General features: G+C 38.6%; 3 protein-coding genes across 4 annotated transcripts in view; 2 read left to right on the top strand and 1 right to left on the bottom strand.

Annotated features, from left to right (window-relative positions):
* LOC146489800 (dehydrogenase/reductase SDR family member 4-like) overlaps nucleotides 1-20,301 on the top strand; it is a 42,868-nt gene that overhangs the window by 1,230 nt on the left and 21,337 nt on the right. The window contains exons 2-8 of one of the 2 annotated variants that reach the window (XM_085102677.1): nucleotides 1,895-2,078; nucleotides 2,211-2,288; nucleotides 3,066-3,089; nucleotides 5,847-5,917; nucleotides 7,989-8,043; nucleotides 16,092-16,424; nucleotides 16,719-17,490. In XM_085102677.1, coding sequence (XP_084958803.1) covers nucleotides 1,895-2,078; nucleotides 2,211-2,288; nucleotides 3,066-3,089; nucleotides 5,847-5,917; nucleotides 7,989-8,043; nucleotides 16,092-16,424; nucleotides 16,719-16,736 — 763 coding nt within the window. In that variant the 3' untranslated portion in view covers nucleotides 16,737-17,490. Of the gene's footprint in view, nucleotides 1-1,894; nucleotides 2,079-2,210; nucleotides 2,289-3,065; nucleotides 3,090-5,846; nucleotides 5,918-7,988; nucleotides 8,044-16,091; nucleotides 16,425-16,718; nucleotides 17,491-20,301 lie in introns of those variants that run through there. The other variant, XM_085102694.1, reaches the window with a different exon arrangement.
* LOC146489801 (uncharacterized) lies at nucleotides 9,706-12,485 on the bottom strand. Its single transcript, XM_085100895.1, has one exon. It carries the CDS (start codon nucleotides 11,966-11,968, stop codon nucleotides 10,580-10,582), a length of 1,389 nt encoding a protein of 462 aa, XP_084957021.1. The 5' UTR covers nucleotides 11,969-12,485; the 3' UTR covers nucleotides 9,706-10,579.
* Nucleotides 13,388-20,301, top strand: part of LOC146489802 (dehydrogenase/reductase SDR family member 4-like) — a 99,918-nt gene continuing 93,004 nt past the window's right edge. Inside the window, exon 1 of the mRNA XM_085102426.1 lies at nucleotides 13,388-13,793. The gene's annotated coding sequence lies outside the window, so the exon portion shown is untranslated. The remainder of the gene's footprint in view (nucleotides 13,794-20,301) is intronic.

Raw genomic sequence — 20,301 nt, forward strand, 5'->3', positions numbered from 1 at the left:
CCCTGTAGTATTCTGGGGGAGACGGGGTGATATTGACCACTTTGTATCTGCATAGCCGCATATCCAGTCGTTTCAGGGTCACTTTTGGGGTGACGGGGTATTCCCTAGTTACTCCATCAGGGCCATATCCAGCAAGCTCTGTTGAGCTTTTCAAACTTTTTAGACTTCAGAGCTAGGTAGCCAGAAAAACACGACAGATTTTTGAATTCAAAGTTTTGAATTGCCATTTGATAATATTGTCTTCAGCGGTATAAATGGCTTGGTCAATTCCAGTCAATGTGAAGATATCATGTTCAAGTACCAATATGTAAAGTTTAAGTAGTCCCCCTCGCAGATACATGTACTCTTAATTGGCTTTCATGCAATCTTTCCTCCCCAACTAGATTTTTAGCTCGTTTAAAAGAAAATGTAATTTTGGTCTTGTCCTGTAGGTGGAGCATTTGTAACCAATCTTCTTAGCCTTACTGTGGAGTTGTTGTATGTATTGGCAGAGCCCACTGTGGACCATTTGCAATAACTTTTCTGAAGCGAAAATGACAAATATGCCCAGGAAGGAGGGGTGTGGGGCATAGTCCCACTTCAAACGTCAAATAACTTTATTTATTATTCCACTATTATGTCATCTCACCAAATAAGGTCAAGAGAATGCGCAAACAAAATATGAGACCGTAATACACTGTAGTGTCCCGGTTTGACTGGTTTCCAACAGAGCAAATAGGGACGGAAAAGGCAGAAAAAAGGAGCAACAATGGCCGGACTGGACGAAGAATAGTTTTTGAAACGATGCAAGCTCAAAAACAAGTTTTTAGGATGCCAATCACTTGTCATTTATCTTTTCATTTTATCCAATCAAATTAAAGACATTTAACTGGCTTTCTGTGTTGTTTACGTCATTCGTATGCGCCATATACCAATGGACAGTTAATGCCGGGTGTATTTCAAAACTGTTACCAAAACAGAGAAGCCAAAATAACAAAATCTTTTTGTAGTGGAATAATAAATCTCTTATTCGATGGTTTTACACATAATACTTGCGGACATTTTGCTCATTGCTCGTATTTTTCCTTGCCCCTTTGGGGCTCGGTGCTCGGAAAAATACTACGCAACTCGCAAAATATCCGCACGTATTATATGTAAAACCATCGATATATTTATCCACGGTATTCTCATCAGTTACACTAGGTACTACTTATAAAAATACTTGTTACAAAATTCGTAATACAAACTATCTAAACCTTCAATAAATTAAGTAAACTGCTTTACATGAGAGCCGTGTTTGATTAAGCAATTACATTAAAAGAAGCCACTGCAGCCAGCATGGAAAGAATTGCTAGAGATCCTGCCTGCTGCAAGTGAGTTGGTAAACTGTCCCATAACACCACACCACTATACCTGAAACTGTTATTAAGAAAATTGGTGCGGGAAAGGGGGATAGCCTCAACAAATCTAGATCGAAGATAAACAGGAGTGAGCCCATTTAGATATTTATACAACATGCAAGCTTTTTGTATCTGGCGCTGAGATTCAAGCTTTCTCCAATTCAACACTTGAAAAAGGTATTCAGTACTGGTGTCAAAGGCAGCGGAGGTAAGGACTCTAGCAGCACGGTTTTATAGTTGTTGGAGTTTATTGGCAAGAGTTTTTGTATAATTATTCCCAATGTGAATATTCCAAGTCAAATTTTTGTCTATGTAAATACCAAGAGATATGGTGCTGGGCACCTGGCTTATCTGGGCTCTGCCAATTTTTAGAGAGGGAGAACGGACAAACGATCTAAGCCTTTGCCAAAAACAAATTAACTTGAATTCACACTTGGGATTGAGTAAGTCATAAATGACTTTAACCTGCAAGTCTGGTTTATGTACAGTAGACTGGAATTTTTATTTTCCTTTAGGATAGGCCTTGGTATTGCCAGGCAGCTTGTTCGAGATGGCGCAAAGGTCATGATTAGCAGTCGGAAGCAAGACAAGGTTACCAAAACTGTTTCTCAGTTGGAAAAGGAAGAACAAGGCTGTACAGTAAGAGGTGTGGTGTGCCATGTCGCAAAACCTGACCAACGTAAGAATCTTATTGAACAGGTAAGTCTGAGAGTTTATTTCAATTAAAATATAAACTGTGGAGCTGTCATGTTTGGCCATTTCATCCACACCCTGTTATTATATAATTATAATTATTATGTCATTATGAATAACAATGTTTACTTTTTACAGACAATACAACACTTTGGTGGTATTGATATCCTTGTATCAAATGCAGCAGCCAATCCTTCATTTGGGCCAATTCTGCAGGTACTAGCTATAGGATTTTACTTATTAAAATATTATATTATAATTATAATTATTCATAACAAAGCTATCACTTCTTGATGGTGCAAGTGTAGTTGCCTCTTGTATGTTGGGAGAATTGAGGAAATGGAATAACACCGGTACAGTACGTGTAGCTTACAGGAAGCAAGGTCATGTGAAAACTTTATTTGAGTGCCACATCATCTAACAGACAGCGAGTCTCACTATCCAGGGACATTAAGTACAGTTACAGCTGTTTTATTATATATTTGTGGGGAAAAATGTTGATACAGTGATTAAGGACAGATAAATTTACTAAATGATATAATGAGAGCAGGGAAATAATTAAATAACCATATACAGTATTAAACCATAACATCTTACAGGTCTATGTTTACCGTGAGTTTAGTGTTACAAACTGGAAAGTAATATTTTTATTCACTTATTATGTGCTAGACTGTTCACAGTCCCCCTATTTTTCTGTGGGATTCTCGAGACTGGTACGCTTCAATGGAGCTGCCACCATCTCTGGGAGAGTGTCTAAACTACCGAGGGGAGCGAGAATGGGGGAGGGGGAGCGAAAAAATAATAGGTTTTTCCCACCGCCTCCCAACTCCACTCCCCTCCCCTTGATAGTTTAGACACTCTCCCCAGGTCGTGCTCGCTTTTACAAACCAAGATGGCGGCAGCTCCATCAAAGCGCACCAGTCTGGAGAGTCCCACAGAAAAATAGGGGGACTGTGAACTTTCTAATTATGTGCTGTATTTTTCTAATTTTAGACCCCAGAGGATGCTTGGGATAAGGTAATAATTACTTAATGTCATTTTCATGAGAGGTATCTGTGGACCTGGCCATCCTCTAGTTTATTTAGAGCTCTAAGGTTTCAGTTCTATTTATTGTAGCTGGGAGTGGCAGATCTGTTTTTGATCTGTAACAAATATGTGCAGATAGCCATTTTGGTCATATTGTAGCTGGAGTTGTTTCTTGGAACCCCCGAGTTCAAATCCTTTGCTGCACGTGTAAATAGCCAGCTGGTTTGCCTCGTACAGCTGGGATTCTTAAACATGTTATGTTTCATTAATTTTGAAACATTTGTTTCTGTCCTGTTTTATTCCATTATCCCTGAAAAGCCCCTCTAGGAAAGATGATAATTAAGATAATAATTAAGATGATAATTAAGTATAATTCAATTCAATTCAATTCGTTTATTTTGCCATTAACCAAAAAATACAACATAAATACATTATCGACGACACACAATATTCTTACTATTACAATGTTCATACTTACAGTGTAACTATTTACAATTATATTAAATGTGTTAAAGGCTAGGAAGCCTATGTAGAAGACGGCGGCTTATTAACTATAGGCTTCCTAGAACTATAGGATAAACCATAGAAGTTAAGGGTACTGATTGAAAATTCCAATTAATTTTTTTTTAAAAGAAGAAAAAAAAAAAAAAGAAAGAAAGAAAAAAAAGAAAAGGTAAAGAGAAGGTGTGTAGCTCAACAATGAGTCAATTTAACTAAGAAAGAAGGAATTTTTTAAGTCTTTTGCCAAACAAACTGTTACTTTCACTGTTTTGAATGTTACGACTAAATTTGCTTATATTTACTTTACATTATTAATCCTGCTTTCTGGGCTGGCTTCCTATGCAAGTTTTGTGCTGCTAAAAAATCAAGTACAGCCTTTCGATCCACACCAGTACCAAATCTGTGCCAATACAGTATGAACACCCTGCTGGATAGTAAGAGGATGGTGTGATGTACAAGTTTTAAATTAGTAATGAATCCAAGCCATTCCAGTACAAAATTTGCTTTGGATAATAAAAGAAAAATTAATAAATGCTTTTTTTATAGTGGAAATGCACCTAGCTACCCAAAGCTAGTTTACAGGCATTCCACTCAGAAATAACGGGAAACAAATAATAATCAAATCAAACATAACATGTTAAAAATCCCAACTGGCAGGAGGCAAACCAGCTGGCTATTTACAAGCGTGGCCGAGGCGGGGGATTTGAACCCGGGACCTCTGGATTTCAAGTACGGCGCCCTTACCACTAGATGCACAATTGACAACATCGAGTGGTGTGACCAGCGCACGTGATCAGGGTCTAGAGTCCAGCCAGAGTGACTGGTCAACAAAGTTTTGGAAAGTATTTTTGCGAGTAGCGGACAAACATGGGCACATTTTCACAAGAAAGGAAGCTAAAGGAAAACTGTCCGACAAAAAATTGGACAAAGACTGTTGAGAGTGACCTCAACCAGGATAAAAATAACTAGAACTTTGTTGTGGTGTGAAAAGGAAGGAAATATTTGTCCACATTTGTTGCCGATAGAAAACCTGTAATGCCAGCATAAATCGATCACAAATCACAGTGAAGCGACTGACATGCTGTAATAGTTGGGGGGGGGGGGGGGGGGCAGAAATTTCTACTGGAAATTATAAGGGTTAGTTTTGAAAATAATGTAAATGAAATTCTTTCAGATTATACTCTAATTTAGAGGATCACAATTGCATGTGTGTATAAATGGTCTTAAAGTTTGCTTGAAAGTTTTTGACTCAGCTCATGATCAGTCAACGCGATGCTCGCTCTCGAAATGTGGTCAAAAGTCTTGGTTATTGTATAAAACAAATAGATTTCATTCTGCCGTGGGTCTATACTCTGAAAAGCATAGAGGACGTCAAAACGTGGTAAGAACATCAGTCATGCTACTCGCCTGTGGCTCATAGCATACTTCTTTGTTCTTACCACATTTTGACGTCATCTGTTCATTATCAGAGTACAGACCCACAGCAAAATGAAATCTGTTTGTTAAGTTCACAATTTTGGATCACAAGTTTTGAGCCCATTTATGACAGTTTAGTGATGTTGTCTGGAATTCTTTTACTCAGTGTGCTTAAAATTCTATATATTTATTTTTTGAAAGTACATAATTAAGTGTTGACATTTTTATTTCTAATAGGTATCCAATTTATAGTGATAAATTTGCCTGAATACTGATGACATTACTATCATAATGGCTATTAATTTTAAGAAAGTGTGGGAGGACTTAAGATTGGATTGATTGATTCAAAAGGAATTTATTACAAAGTCACACAACTACATTAATGAAAGCATAACAGGTTACCTGTTGGATCAGCCAGCAGAGGTGATGTGAACTGACAGCATGCTCAGACTCAATGAATGTGAACTGCAGAACAGCGATGAATGACCATTGTGGCATTGGAGCCCAAATTATTGGGAGAAATAAACTTAAGATGCAATGGCTGGTTCCAGAAAATATCTAAACCTATCTCATGGAAGGTTATTGGGAATTTGTGCAGAAGGAATGTGTCTATGCTAATTGAAGCTAAACTGGTAACTGTTATTTTTTGGGACTGCACGATGTACTCATTCTTAATAATAAGTTATTTATTGTTTTATTGTTCATACTGATGTCACTGCAACTTTTAAAGTGCAATAATTTATTGCCTTCTGTAAGATTCTTCTTTTCAGTTTTGATTATTTTCTTTCATTAATAGCTTTACTACTTTTTTCTTTTTGTCGGTCATTGCAGATATTTGATGTCAATGTAAAATCAGCATTCCTCCTTGCCAAAGACATTATTCCATTGATGGAGAAAAAAGGGTCTGTGTCTCTTTATCATAATATTATGTGGAATGTTAGATGGGTTGTAACTAAGTTGTAACTAGGAATGATAGTTCTTAAAAGCTTTAAAATACCTCAGACACATGTGTAAAACTTTTTCTAAATTGAAGCTTACCAGTATTGTCTCTGAAAAAAGTGAGGTTACACCCAATTTTCGTTTTGGATTTAAACAGCCCTTGCCTTGTAATAAGCCACCCAAAATACCTTTGAATTTGTGGGCACCATCCTTAAGAAATCAGACTTTCTTAGACCATCCCAAGTTGCTTGAACTTAATTTGCATACTCACTCAGTAGCAAGAAGAGTTACTGCCCTTAAAGGCTAGCACTAGTAACCTTTGTGACAACCACTTTTACAGTTGCAAGTGTATAAACAATGTCCTTGTAAATCACTGTTGTATGGTCCCGGCCACAGCTACCACTTAAGGTTACTGTACACCTTTAGAGGTGTCTCGCATCCAAGCGCTGTACTAGTGCATCCGGTTCAAACTGCAGATACCTGAACCCTTATAGTAAATTAAAGCTTATAGAGCTGGCTATCAAACTATACTGGTCAAGAATTTTTAAATAAAATGAATTGCCGAATTTTTAGCACTGTTTTCTCAAATCAATTTTTTCACTCCGAGGAGACACTTTAGAAAGCTAAAACTCAAACGGAATTTGTTCGTTTGCCTTCAAATTTGGATTGTAGCTAGTTTAACATATATTAACAACTAAAATGTGTCTGAAAATTTTTTCTTTCAAAATATTTTTTCTCTGCGAGTGATTTTTGTACGATCACTCTACATTTTTTTGATCCTATTTCGAAACTGTTTTGTAACTCTTCACTGCGATTGAATATGGCAAAGCGCTTTGGGTCCGGAAACTGAGGAGCAAATTAAATTAGTGAAAAACAAACTTGGCTTTGACTTGTAGCTTTCAAAAGGTGATTCGGACGCTCGCATTAAGAGGTCGTGAAAAATTCGCCAATTTATTTTGTTTCAAAATTCTTAGTATAGTTTGATAGCCAACTCTATAAGCTTTAATTTGATATAGGGGTTTAGGTGTCTACAGTTTAAACTGGAGGCGCTATGTTGCTTGGACGCGAGACACCTCTGAGGGTATATACGGTGACCTTAATGGATAGTGTGGAACTTTTGCTTAAAGGGGTGCAATTACACCCGCCTCATGTGGTATTAAAGGGTTACTGATACACTGCTTTTGGGTCATTCTGTGCCCAATGGCTGTCGCATGCTGATGAGGCCTAACAAGGCCAAAACAGCTGTCCATGGCTGCCACTGCCTGGGTGATAAGGGTGTGTGCATGCTGTGTAGTGGCTTTTGGGTTGTTCAGTGCCGATGGCTTTGCCATCCTGATGAGGGCTAATAAGGCCAAAACAACTGCCCAATTGGCTGCCACTGCCTGGGTAATATGGCTGTGCGCATGTTTGAGTTACTGGCTGAGCTGTGTAGTAGTTTTTGGGTCGTTCAGTGCCCGATGGCTATGCCATGCTGATGAGGCCTAATAATAAGGCAGAAACAGCTCTCAATTGCTGCTACTACCTAGGTGATATGGCTTTGTGCATGCATGAAATACTGGTGGAGCTGTGTAGTGTGACCATTACTTCCAGATGTTTCACTAATATATCAAACACGAGAAGAGGTGTCTCATCAGACTTCTTTTAAACAACTTCAAGGTGGTTGGATATCTAATGAAACCCATTTCCGAGTGTTTTAATATGGCTTCTCAAATGATCAACAATTCTTGGAGAAATTCAAGGGTAAAGTAATAAAAAAATTTTATCGTAATGAGGAACACATCCAAACCATGGTCACAGTAGTGATTTTCTTTGTTTTCCCTTGATGAATTATTAAATGAATAAGTTTGAGAATTAAACTAAAATTTTGTTGGCCTCCCTGGTAGATTTTTTTTATTGTTGCTGGCTCGTTATGCAATCTTTCCTCCTCAACAAGATTGCATGATGAGCCAAAGGAGAGTTTATGAGAGAGGCTTAAACTTTGTGGACCCGTGTTGTAACATACCCCAAGTTCACCTTAGCAAACATATTTTGCAGGGGTGGATCTGTGATTTTCATTTCGTCAATAGCTGGATTTCAACCAACACTACCGGTAAGTGTGAAACAATTTCTGCCTAGAAAAGTACATTTTATTTAACTTGTCAGCTTGAGCTTATAAGTAATTGAAGCATGTGAATAACAGGGCATGCCTTCATCTTGACCCATAGAGTGTAATCCTTAACCCCTTTCTAGGCTGGGATTGGTGGGGGAGGTGGGGAGGGATTCTGCCCATGGAGACTTTGAACCTGAATACCTTTTTTAATATTTGACCAAACGCCCTGAAACTTCAGGGTGTTTTTAGAAATTTATCTGGAAAACATATGATGTGGTTGGTTGATGTTAATTGACATTGATGATACTATGGCAACCAATTTTTTGACAAGCAGTTCTTTTTTTAGAAAATAGAAAATCCCTTTTTAAAATTAAGAAAAATTACTTTTCTTGCAGTAAATTTTGCGCTTGTAGCTCATATTTGTGTTTCTTTATTAGTTTTGATTATTTGTGAGAGGAAAGTAACATGAGGGGTGACGGGTGGGGCAAGGCTTGGTCTGGTGATTGCAGAGGCAATTTTAGCCTTGGTGTATTTATCGCTGAAATGTTTCTCAGAATAACCCAAGTCAAATGATGTGAGAATAAAATAAATAGGTTCAAAAGTTAAAACTGCTATTGTATTTTATTGCTTATAAAAGATTATTTAAATATCCAATAAAACATTGGTTAATCAGTTTATGGTAAAATTTAAAAAGAAAGATCACACGTTTAATTTTGCCAAAAAAAGTATTTTCGTGGCTCAGTTGATGCGAAGATCAACTTGAACTTTTGCAAACCAAGTCAGCTTATGAATTACATGCTATTACTATACATGCAATTTATAGATAGACTCTTAAGATAAAAATGAAAAATTAAAATCAAGTGGCTCGTTCATCTTGATTCAGAGTCCAAATTCTTTAACACTTTATGACAAATACTGATGTAAAATATTCTTTCGTCTTAGTCAAAGTTTATCCTAGTTTTTTCGCTGTGAAATTCTACTTTGGATATACGAGTATTCCACCAGCTCAGTCAAGTTGGCCCCTAAAAGCTTTTTCTCCTCAATAAACGAAAAAAAGCGGAAATGCATAATTATATAATAAAGCTGTTTTTATTTGAGTGTCGAAAGGAATTTCGCGTTTACTCTGGTTTTACTTTACTACGCGCGGTGATTGGTCAGCAAATCTCGCGCCTGTCACTCGACGAGTGAAAAACCAAATCCAATCGTGACTTGCTCGCACGCGTTTTCCCGCGCTTGACGCCTGTTGCCTGTGTTTGCTTCAAACATTGTTTGGCTCTGTTGTGATTGGCCAGAATAAATTTGTCACGGTTTTAGTTTTACGACACTCATTTGTCAACTAATGAGTACATGCATTGATCGAGCTACCACTTGCAAGACGTTCTATCACATGACAGGCCACTAAACCTTTGAAATGATACAGTCGGACCTGTATATAACGGCCCTGTATTAAGCGGCCACCCTCTATTAAGCGGCCAGTTTTTAAAGTCCCGATTTTTCGCGCATACAAACGCTGTATTTGGTACCTGTATTAGGCGGCCACCCTGTAGCAGTCCCATGTTCGTCTTTCTTTGTTATTTTTACCTGTATTAAGCGGCCACCCTTGAATGGAAAAGCCATAATATTATGCACAGTACCATGGATAACAGGAATTGTCGCTGGGAGTGCCGACAGTCAACGACTTGCTCTACAAACAAAAGTTTCAAATTCCGAGGTGCCAAACGCACGTGTCCCACTTGTTTAAGTCGCTGTAATTCTTACCATATTCCTATTTTAACTTGAAGAATTTTGTTATATATTGTGTTACTTTTAATTAGCAACATTACCGTTATAACTCCACTTCGATCGTAACAACTATGAAATGACGGAATGAGATATTTTGTTGTGAACTGCAAGTCACGTAAGTAAGTGAGTTAGAAATACAGTACTGTACACCGTACAAGAGTAGGGGACAATTTATTGCACAGTGCTTTTACACAATGTTACGTATATTATACCATTAAGTTACAAGTTGGCACTGAACTTTGTTTACATGTAAAGTATTGATCTCTTGAAAGAGTGTTGATTGTCCTATTGTTTCCTTGCATGAAATGTTTTTGTATGATACACCATTAAAATTGACATTAGACAACGCCCAGTGAGTATTTTTAGTGATCCTGTATTAAGGGGCCAGTTCCTCAAGTCCCGAGGGTGGCCGTTATATACAGGTTCGATTGTACTTTCGATGTTTTTCTAGCTCATTACAGTTTCTCTTTAGAAGCAATTGTTTTGTTTAAAACACACTCCTTTGGTTAAAAATTTAATTGGGGCAGAAATATATCAAAATGTTGGCAAAAACAAAACAATCCAAGCACGAGTGAAAACTAATCCACTAAAGGCTTATTGGATTGTTAAGAATTGGATTGTTAAGAATCAAGATCATTGTTAAGAATAAAGATTTGCAACAAAAAAAGAACTAAATTTCAGATGAAAATAAAACCTAGACTTTTGTTTAAGTAAACACTAGGTACGGCTAAGGTAATCACTTTAGAGTGATTACTTACATGTGTTTTTGTTCATTCAGATTTTTAGCGTCTAAGGCTTTCTTGCTTTCCGCTTTCAGCTTTTTTTGAGCTTGCTTTAAATCGTGTGCAAACTTGGTGGCTAGCTCACGTACATTCTTCTTTGCCTGCTCGATGGTTGGCTTATCCTCCAGGTAGTTGTACAGGTCTTGTCTGGTCTCCTTGATCTGCAACATGTAGGCACCACACACATCATCCAGGGCAACCCACTTGGAGTAGTATCGCAGGGCTTTATTCTTGAATGCTCTCGATGTCCAGAGTTTGATTCGCTTCTTTTCAGGGCACTTCTCCAAGCCTGTCTCAACAATCTGCTGAATTTCTCCCTTAGCCAGAGACTCGCAGTGCTCCTTCATCTGCTTCCAGAATACGGCTGCGTTCCCCATGACGATGTCAGAATGAGAACGGTGCAAGACTTCAATGGCCGCTTCCGCCAACATGCCGTAATCTTGGCAGTTCTTGATTTTTTCTGTGAATTCTATGCATTGTAGTATCGCGTCTTGGCGAAGATCTCGCTGTTTCTGCATTTCTTCCATTTGCTTTTTCTTTTCTTCGTTTGCCATCTTCATGGCTTTTTTGTATCCTGAATTGTCACCAATTTTCGCCAACTTTTCCAGCACCTCTCCAAAGTTGAGTGTCGCTGCCGATGCTGCAGCTCCTACAATACCTGTTAAGGCACTTGTGATTAAAGTTCGAAGGCTGTCCTGTGCTTCCATCGCCTTCTCTACTCTTCTTTGAGCCTCGTTGTACAGTGCCTTTGCATTCTCTTCGGCTTCCATTGCATTCTTCTGCTGCATGACCGCTTTCTGCTTTTTTATTTCAAAATCCTTCTTCTCTTCCTTCATAGCTTTTTTTCTTTTCTCCTTAGAACCTTTTTCACTTTGTATGTCTTTTAAGCTGTTTAAGGCTTTGGTTACATCGGTCGTTGCCTGCTCAAAGTCGTTGTGCAGTTTATCAGCAGCCTTCGCCATATCTTTGGCGATGCTGGTAAGCTGCGAGAGTGTTTCCAGCGCCACCTCTTCCTGTCCGTCTAGCAAGTATTGATAGGTCCCCTTTAGTTCTTCGAGTACACTCTGTGACGCAGCTTTGAATTTGTGTACAGTGACAGCTGATTTATCGGCCAGTTTCGTAATCTTGTAGCCAACTCGCTGTACTTTAATCTGCAGCTCAGTGTGCCCTGCTACGCTGTTGTAAGCTACGCGGATAAAGCTACCAAGCTTTCCCAAGTCTTCCACGAGGCTATGGAAATCCTGGAGATCTAGCAAGCCAAGAATAGAATCTTTAGCCGTCTGTACCATTCTGCTTTCTGCTTTTGGTATACAGCCTAGGTCGAATGTTTCTCCGTCAATTTCTACAGCAGTCTCAGCCATTTTGTAGCTATCTTTCCCGACTTCAGGGCTGGACACGCGGGGGATTGTGTAACTGTCTAGCTGAATTTTGAAGGGTGGACTACGCTGGGTCCGTTTATACAGTTCAGCTGTGTAACAGGATCATTTACACAAATCTGACCATTACCGGCGTTTACTGACCATATTTGGTTGGAAAGTGCTATGTCGCTGTTTACGTCAATTGTCTGGATCGGTTAATGTCAAGTAATATGTTAATATGATCCACTATTTTTTGGGCAGCACTAAAATCGGGAATCCGGAATTCGGAATCCGGGATCCGAAATAAGTTTCTTATGACGGAGAAAGCAGTATTTAATGGTGAAATATATGACTTGGGGTAAAAAATACGGAATGAAAAAACTTAATCACTCGTTGGCAGAAAAGAAAACGCTGTTTATAAAGGACGCATTATCTTATGGGACCGGGTGGAGACAAAGTAAGAGAAATCGTGTATTGCTTCAGGCCGAAAGATGGCGGATTCTCTAATTAAGAAGGGGTAAGGTTATCTGATTACACACTTTTTTCCTCTTTTGTTTCATCCATTTTCCGGATGCCCGGTTCAACTTGTTTTGAAAAATGCTGTTAAATTTTTTAGACAGAGGGGGGGGGACAGTTCCAGGTAAGTCAACAGATCGGAACCTAAGCGCGCTACGGGCGCGAAGTCTCATGAAAATCATTTGGTGGATTTACTGATTTATTCCCGGTTGTAATAGATGAATAAATTAATTAGCTAATTAACTAATTAATTTATTAATTAATTGATTTATTATATATGATTTACCCACAAATACTGAATAATTCTCGAACTACCGAGTTTGTTATGTTGCCGTGTTAACAATCACAAACTGGGTGATATTTGTGGTCTCAAGAAAACGTAATATAGTTTCAAAAGCAAGATATAGGCTATCAAAATGATTATCTTTACTGCGTGGGCGATCATTTTGAAATCTTTTAACCGTGGGAACTGTGACGAAACTGCTTATCTCCCAACCGCAACCGCGTGATTTCTATAGATAAATAATCAACCAATATTAGCGTTTCGATATACAGGAAAAAGGTTTTGATTTCTTTGTGTCATCCACGCTTTCTCCAGTCAGAACCTGTAATTCTCTTTGAGTGAACCTCAATAAATCTTCAAAGCAACAAGCCTATCGCCGTGTTCTTACAGGAACAATCATTTTTTCGTGGGCAGGAAATAATGAGTGAATTAGAACTTTATCTCTCGTGTCACGAATCGAAAAATATATAATTTGCCTCTGACCAGGACGTCACTTCATTCCAGCTAAACATTCAACTTTTTCGCTAGCAGTAAATGTTTCCGTATTTGTTTACCCCAAGTCATCTATTTACCATTAATCATTTCTCTCTCCGTTATAAGAAACTTATTTCCGATTCTGGATTCCGGATTCCGGATTCCGGATCCCGGATTCCGGCTTTTAGTGCTTCTTAGATCCTTTCCTGTCAGTCAAAGTACCTTTTTCTTTCTGACTTACTTAGAAAGCGCACCGTTCCGATTTATTTTTTTATTTTATTTACCAGTTATGGTTGAAACTGAAATATAGCTGTTCACATTTCTAGAGTCTTTTCTTTGAATTTGGGGAAGTTCTTACAAATTATGGTTGGAAGTGAATTATAGCTGTTTATATTTCTAGAGTATTTTCTCTGAATTTGGGGAAGTTCTTACAAATTATGGTAAGAAGTGAAATTAGCTGTATACATTAATAGGGTCTTCTTCGAAATTGGGGAAGTTTCCGAAGTCCCTTTATGTGTTGACATATTTGAAGGATTTCCTAGAAAAAGTCAAAAGGTTATTAAGGGTTTTTTTTTCGAGGGAGTGAAAGTGAAGATCATATTTGTGATCCAGATCTAGACTGATTACACCTCTTGTTTAAAACACTCCGCTACCCAGATTTAAATGCAGTCCAAGGTAACCTCAGCCAACATTAGAAAGTTGGACGAACCGCTTTCTAACGTTTTCAATTCCTTAGCTCATTGAGTGGAACTGATCACAAACATTGCGTTGAATTTATTGAGCTCTAAGTGTTTTAATGCCGTGGAAACAGCTCAGGAAGCAGTGAAAAGCGGCGATTCTCACCGCTCGGTAGTCGCTCTGCAATCGGTACAGAAAGATGGACTGCTGTTACAGAACAGAGCAGCGATTCTCATTGATCAGCTAAGCAAAGCCGAGAAAGACCATCAGCAAAAGGTCAAGGGCATTACTCGGCAGATGAACGAATTATACTCCGAAGAGACGCAGCTGGCGACCAGAAAACAAGCATTGAACAACAGGAAATCCTCGCTGGCTGACCAGAAGCAACGTTACAATCAAAACAAAGAAGAGGCTTCTAAAAAGTATGGAGCGGCGAAGAGAGAAAAGAGAGATGCTGAGAGAGAATATGACAAGATGAAGGTTTTCTTCTTGATACCTATTGTAGGCTGGGATCCTTGCCTTGATTGAAGAGCACTCAAAAAATGCGTCTGATGCTCAGAGAGAAGTGATGCGTTATGAAAGTGATGTCGAGCAGGCAGAAAATGAGATCAGATGGGCGGACTCTCAAATCTCTCAGGTAGGTTCACATCTTTTATTTTTAGTGGTACGTACGTATTTGCTTATCAATTACCTAAAGGTTTCGGTCTTTGCTTACAACTAGTGTTACTTAATTCCGTGGCCGTGGACGTATATTCCACTGCGCATCCGGAAAGTAGATTTTATAGCGTAATTTAAAATTCCTTGATGGCAAATTCCAGACTGGTTTATGCTCACTCCATTTTTAGAGGATTTTGTAGCCGCAGCCATTAATTTGATTTGATAGTCGTTTGAGCTGTCGGAATCATGCTTATTTGAATACCTTTTTTTGTGACAAATATTAGTGAAGAAAGAAAGCACCAACTGAAGTGAGTACCAAAAATAATGAAATAAACACCGAATAAAAGAAAAGAAGCACAGAATATAAAGACCAGAAATACCACAAGACAGCTCTGGCGTTCCATAGGAAGATGTTGCCAGCGAAGATTAGAACATTTGGCTTGTGAAGCGTTTTCTTGAAAACCATCGAAACTCACCACATTGAAAAGGAACAACTCTCTTGAAAAAATGTGTACTTTCGGTCAGTCAACCTCTTGGTGTGTCAAGCTAAGTTAGGAGTATTTCTTTTGTGGGTACGCTACCTACTTTAGTTTATTTCCGTGTCGGTGTCTGTTACTTTGACGCGCTTGTAAGAGCAGTATGGCACGATTGGGTGAAGTATCGTAACCACATTGACAAACTTCGAAGACTGTTATCAAAGAAAAACTTAAAAACTTGGACGAAATTTTATTACGGTTAACGTTACCTCGACTGCTTGTGAATTGAAAATTCTGTCAAAGAATGAGTTAACTGATCGCTGTTCGAGCGACCTAAACTATAGTGAATTCGGAAGGGCGATAGTTGGCTTCATCCTTGGGCTATAATTTTGCCGTCGTCAGTCGTTCTTAGAACGATCGAATGGTGCGTGAGGTCGTGAAGATGTAATCTGCGATCACACCCAAATTTAGCCGCGTTCCTATTAATCTTCTCTCGTGGTCGCTCGCAAAGTGATGCTGTTGCATCTTGTTTTGCCACAAGGACATCCAACATAATGTTCAGATGAAAGGCGTTTCATAATAATTTATTAACCCAAGTTATCTTTTGAGAAAGTGTCAATCACCGAAGACATATTAGAAGACATATTATATTGTCAAGGAATGCGATTGTTTCATCAGACGCTCCGCGAAACTGTCGCAGAGGTATCTTTTGGAGGTGTTTGGAGCCTCTGACCAAACACGAACCACGAGATCTTTGATACGACGTCTCAATCGCTCATATGGTACATCCAATAATTGCTTATAAGCTATGAAGGAGCTTGACAATGTAAATGTAAAGTAATGGAGGAAGAAATAATGTTTATTTGGTCTTCTCGTTTTGGGGGAATTAATATGTACCAGAAAAACTTGTATTTTTTCAACAATTAGGTAATAGCCAAAATGTCTATACCTAAGACTTTCCAACGAGTCATGATTACGAGATTACTTAATTGTCAAATTAAGATTCCTTCTTTAATAGGTTATCATTCCTTTGCTTCTTTAGATAGAGAGCGACCTAAAGAAGATTTCATCGACAGTAGAGAAACTGAGGAAAGAGCGAGAAGCTTGTCATGAGAAGCTGAGTGACATCAAAAACATGACGTCATTTATTATGCAAGCTGTTGCATTCTGGGACGAGGTGGTTGCAGTGGCCGAACAAGCCACAATAAAAGCTGAACACCTGGAAAGGATCGTGAGTCTGGCTGGAAGGCAAACCAACCCCGTGAGGATTCTAAGGAGCGGTGGAACCCAGACAATGGTGTCATCTTTCAAAGATCGCTGGATGGAAGTAGCAGAAATGATCAGTTCAGATAGAAACAATGTGATTTTTGAAGAGGTAGCACTTATTTTATTGTTATAATTTTGGCAAAGAATAAGTTAGAGACGTGATGATTTTTCCTGCCACACGTTGAAATCCATTTTCTCGGCCAATGTTTTTTCTTTCGCTCTAGGCCGCTCGGGTGAGCAAAAAAAAAAAGAAAACAGAGAGAAACACTGCAAAGCAAGAAACAGGTCGAGTTTGCTCACACGCTTAGGTGTACTTTATTTTTCAGTGTCTTCGTATTTAGGAAAGTTAATTCTTGATGAGGCTTGTTACAAATATTAAAGTTACCTTCTATTTTTTCAACAGGTCAATGCTCTTATGTAATCATTAAGCTTCTGTGAAACCACTTAGCTGCAAGTTTTTTTTTTCTCGCAAAACATCCAAAAGAACGCTTTGACGACAGACAGAAGCAACCAGCAGCAAGCCAGTTGAGTTGTACCATCCTCAGCCTGCCATCTTGAAATCATTTTTTACAATTATGGCAAAGAATCTCTTAGCTTCTTTTATACTTAGATCTATGTTGGCAACAAATGTTCAAGCTAAATACGGTGTTGCTGTGCTCAAAACAAGCACAACAGTTGACTTCGTAACGTACCATGTATTAAGCTCGTTTTTTGATGTCATTAAAAAAAATAAAAAAAACAACAACAGCTAGTTTGTTTATAAGTTAATTAACAAAATAATTAATTAGCAAAAAAGAGAAAAACAAATAAGAATTAAAAGTGCCCACGTGTCTTTTGGTCAGCGCCAAGACAGTCGTGGCGCTGGCCAAAAGACACGTGGGCTCTGGGAACGAGATTCTGAGCAAAGTCTTTTTGCTTCAATTGTTGAACATGCGCAGTTGTGCTGTTACATTCCTGACATATGAAAACGGATGAGTAATGTAGAGTATACTGAGTATCGTATTACATGTTACAAATGTCAAGCACAATTTATAAAAAGTACGTTTCTCTTAGAAACTGGAAAAGTCTTTGAGGTATTTTTTAATTTTACAGAAAAAAAAAAATTTATACGATGCTGGGTTGTTTGTTGTATTTGTTTTCAAGGGAGTGAATTAAATCTTTGTTTATGCTTTCCACGTGCAGATTTTTTTATCTTTTATCCTTTAAAACACTCCTCTTACATACATTCATACACACATGCATACATACTTACAAAACCTTTATTTCATCTCGAATTTTAGAGTAGCTACAAACTTAGCTAATATCTCCGAGAAATAAATAACGTTAACACAAACAAAACAAAGCCAAGAAAGATAAATAAAAATAAGACCTCTAAAACTGGTAACTATAATTCTGCAAATTCATTTCACTGGGCAAAAGTATCCAGTCTCTTGAAGTCAGAAAAAGTACTCTCCTTAATTCTTCAGGAAGAGCATTCCATTGCTCTTACTAAACCACCAGCAAAACTAGTCTTCACGCCGTCGTTTTGCGTTTTTCGCAGTCGTTTTTTAAAGCGATTTTAACAAGCTTACGACGTCAACGCCAACGAAAAATGAACGTTACCGCCTTGAAAATATAACTTCGCGTTACTTGAACTACATACTTCGTGGTTATCGCAATTCGTTTAACTTGTACAATTTGGCCAAACAATCCAGTAAAAGGATAGGTTAGAACGATGTTTAAGCTGGGACAGAGCCTGAAAAGGTTACCTTCGTGTGGTCACATTCTCCAGAAAACCTTGAATTTTGTCATTCCTCGTTGTTGTTTGGCTGAGTACGGCGAAGAATTGTACCAAGATTTGTAACGCACGTGTAGGGCCTTTTTTTCCCCCAATAAACCTATTGTTTTGTGACGGCCTCGTACGTTACCGTCGCCGTAGTAGTTTCTTAAACTCCCTTTAGCAACACAACCTAAAACGATCACCTGGGAGGCTACGAACAAAATTGCACTTCGTGGTAGCTTCTTCCATTGTTTATGAATAAGGGTTCTTTCTATATTCCACCGTAATTGCGGAAATTCTTGTGGGGGAATCGAATAGAATGGCAATAGCGTTTTCAGAAAGTTTTCATAAACCCCGAAAGTTCTTCTGTTGCCTAGAAGCGAATCATTGAACCAAAAGAAAAATGCCGGTTCCAATAATTAGAGAATACAATCTCGTGAGGTGGCCGTCGTTTCCATACAGCCAAAATTTATTTTCCACTGGCCGCCAGAGGTTATCAAACCGGATTTTAACGCACATGTCACGTTTGTTACACAGGTTTCCCAAGCTTGTCATTTTGTACCAGCTTAACTTTTAAGGATTCCAATCGGAACTTCGTCTAAACGCAGGCATTTATTTAGTGTAATTTTAAGTAAATCTCCAGATTATCGGGTATAACTTACCAACTAAAAAAAGCGCTAGTTTTATTGAGTTCCAGGTGTTTTAAAACCGGCTGTGGAAACAGCTCTGCAGGGCACAAGGGAAAACAGCCATTCTAAAATCAATGCAAAAAGGGTGGACTTCTATTACACCTATACAGTATTTTAAGCTTCAGTCCTTATTGATCAGCTTACTCGATTATGATAATCAGCAACCTTTTCCCCCAACGTTTTTATTCTCTTTCAGAAAAAAAAAATGCTCCAATATACACTGGCCAGTTGTTAAATCTCTCCATCTTGAACATGCATATCAATAATTTAATCATTTAATATGAACCCCTTGCACTTTTGAGCGGTGCTGTATACACTAACCTAACTTGCATTGTTCACAAGTTGTTTCCACAACGTTTTAGCCAAACTTTCACAGTTATCTGTCCTCCTCACCCAAGCCTTTTTGTGTGTTTTTTGCGTCCTCCTTTTCACTACGACCAAGTGCTGATCACTTGTGAAACAATTGTCATCTAAGTGCCTGATGAATGCTTGGTTGATAAGCTTATTTGGCCTCTGTTAAGAGATATAAGTGCTGACGTCACAAACGTTAACCCTTTGCTCTAACGAAGGGCCAACAGTGACTCAAAACATCACCAGGAAATGGTTTGACTGCAGAATTTTATACCTCCGTTCACTTGATAAAACGAAGCATTCATTTCTACTCCCCCCTCCCCCACTCACCAACGAACTTGGTACCACAGTTAATTTTAGAAACTAATGCTCTTATCTACAGTGCCTAATGGGTTGTTTGGATTATTTAGAGCAAAGCTTTTTCATTGCGACTTGCATAGCACATACTTTAGACTGCAAGCAGTCCCTTTCTGGACAGTCGAGAGGTCGTGCGAAATAGCCGCGTGGAAAAAACTGGAGCGAACAAGCGGAGAGGGCCTTCTCCTCGCTCCAGTCTCACTGCGCTGTGAGCGCACCCTCTCGACTAATTAACCAGAAGGGGACTGCTTGCAGTCTACACTTAACTTAAAGTGCACCTAACCCCAACATTTTTTTTCGCTTAAATAAATCTTTGCACCTGTTGGAAACGCATTGAGCCTTCTTGCGCCTTTTTTCAACCAAATCTTGCCTTTTTATAGGCTGTAAAAGTTACGAAATCTAGCCATCATCTGTCCCATGACCGAGCTGGTAAGGGGCATGGGTCTATTCCTTACTTGACGTCACAAACTGCTTTGCATGCATTTTCACAGACTTAATACAATGCAAATCAGTTTGGGACGTCAAGTAAGGAATAGACCCATGCCCCTATCAGCTCAGTCATGGGACAGATGATGGCTAGATTTCGTAACTTTTACACTCTTTAAAAGTCAAGATTTGGTTGAAAAAGGCTCCAAAAAGCACAATATTTTTCGAACAGGTGAAAAAAATTTGGGGGTTATGTGCACTTTAAGTACATGCTAGTGTCATTTGGTTACTTCAAATCATTGTTTAGTTCTGAGTATTGATAATATACTGTTGTCTGTAGGGCCTTGGTGCCTATTCTGTAAGCAAATAAGCTCTGCTGGGTCTGACAAAGGTTTTAGCCAATG

This window comes from Pavona decussata, unplaced genomic scaffold (assembly GCF_977016875.1).
Source record: "Pavona decussata unplaced genomic scaffold, jaPavDecu1.1 SCAFFOLD_3, whole genome shotgun sequence".
In the NCBI taxonomy this organism is placed as follows: domain Eukaryota; kingdom Metazoa; phylum Cnidaria; class Anthozoa; order Scleractinia; family Agariciidae; genus Pavona; species Pavona decussata.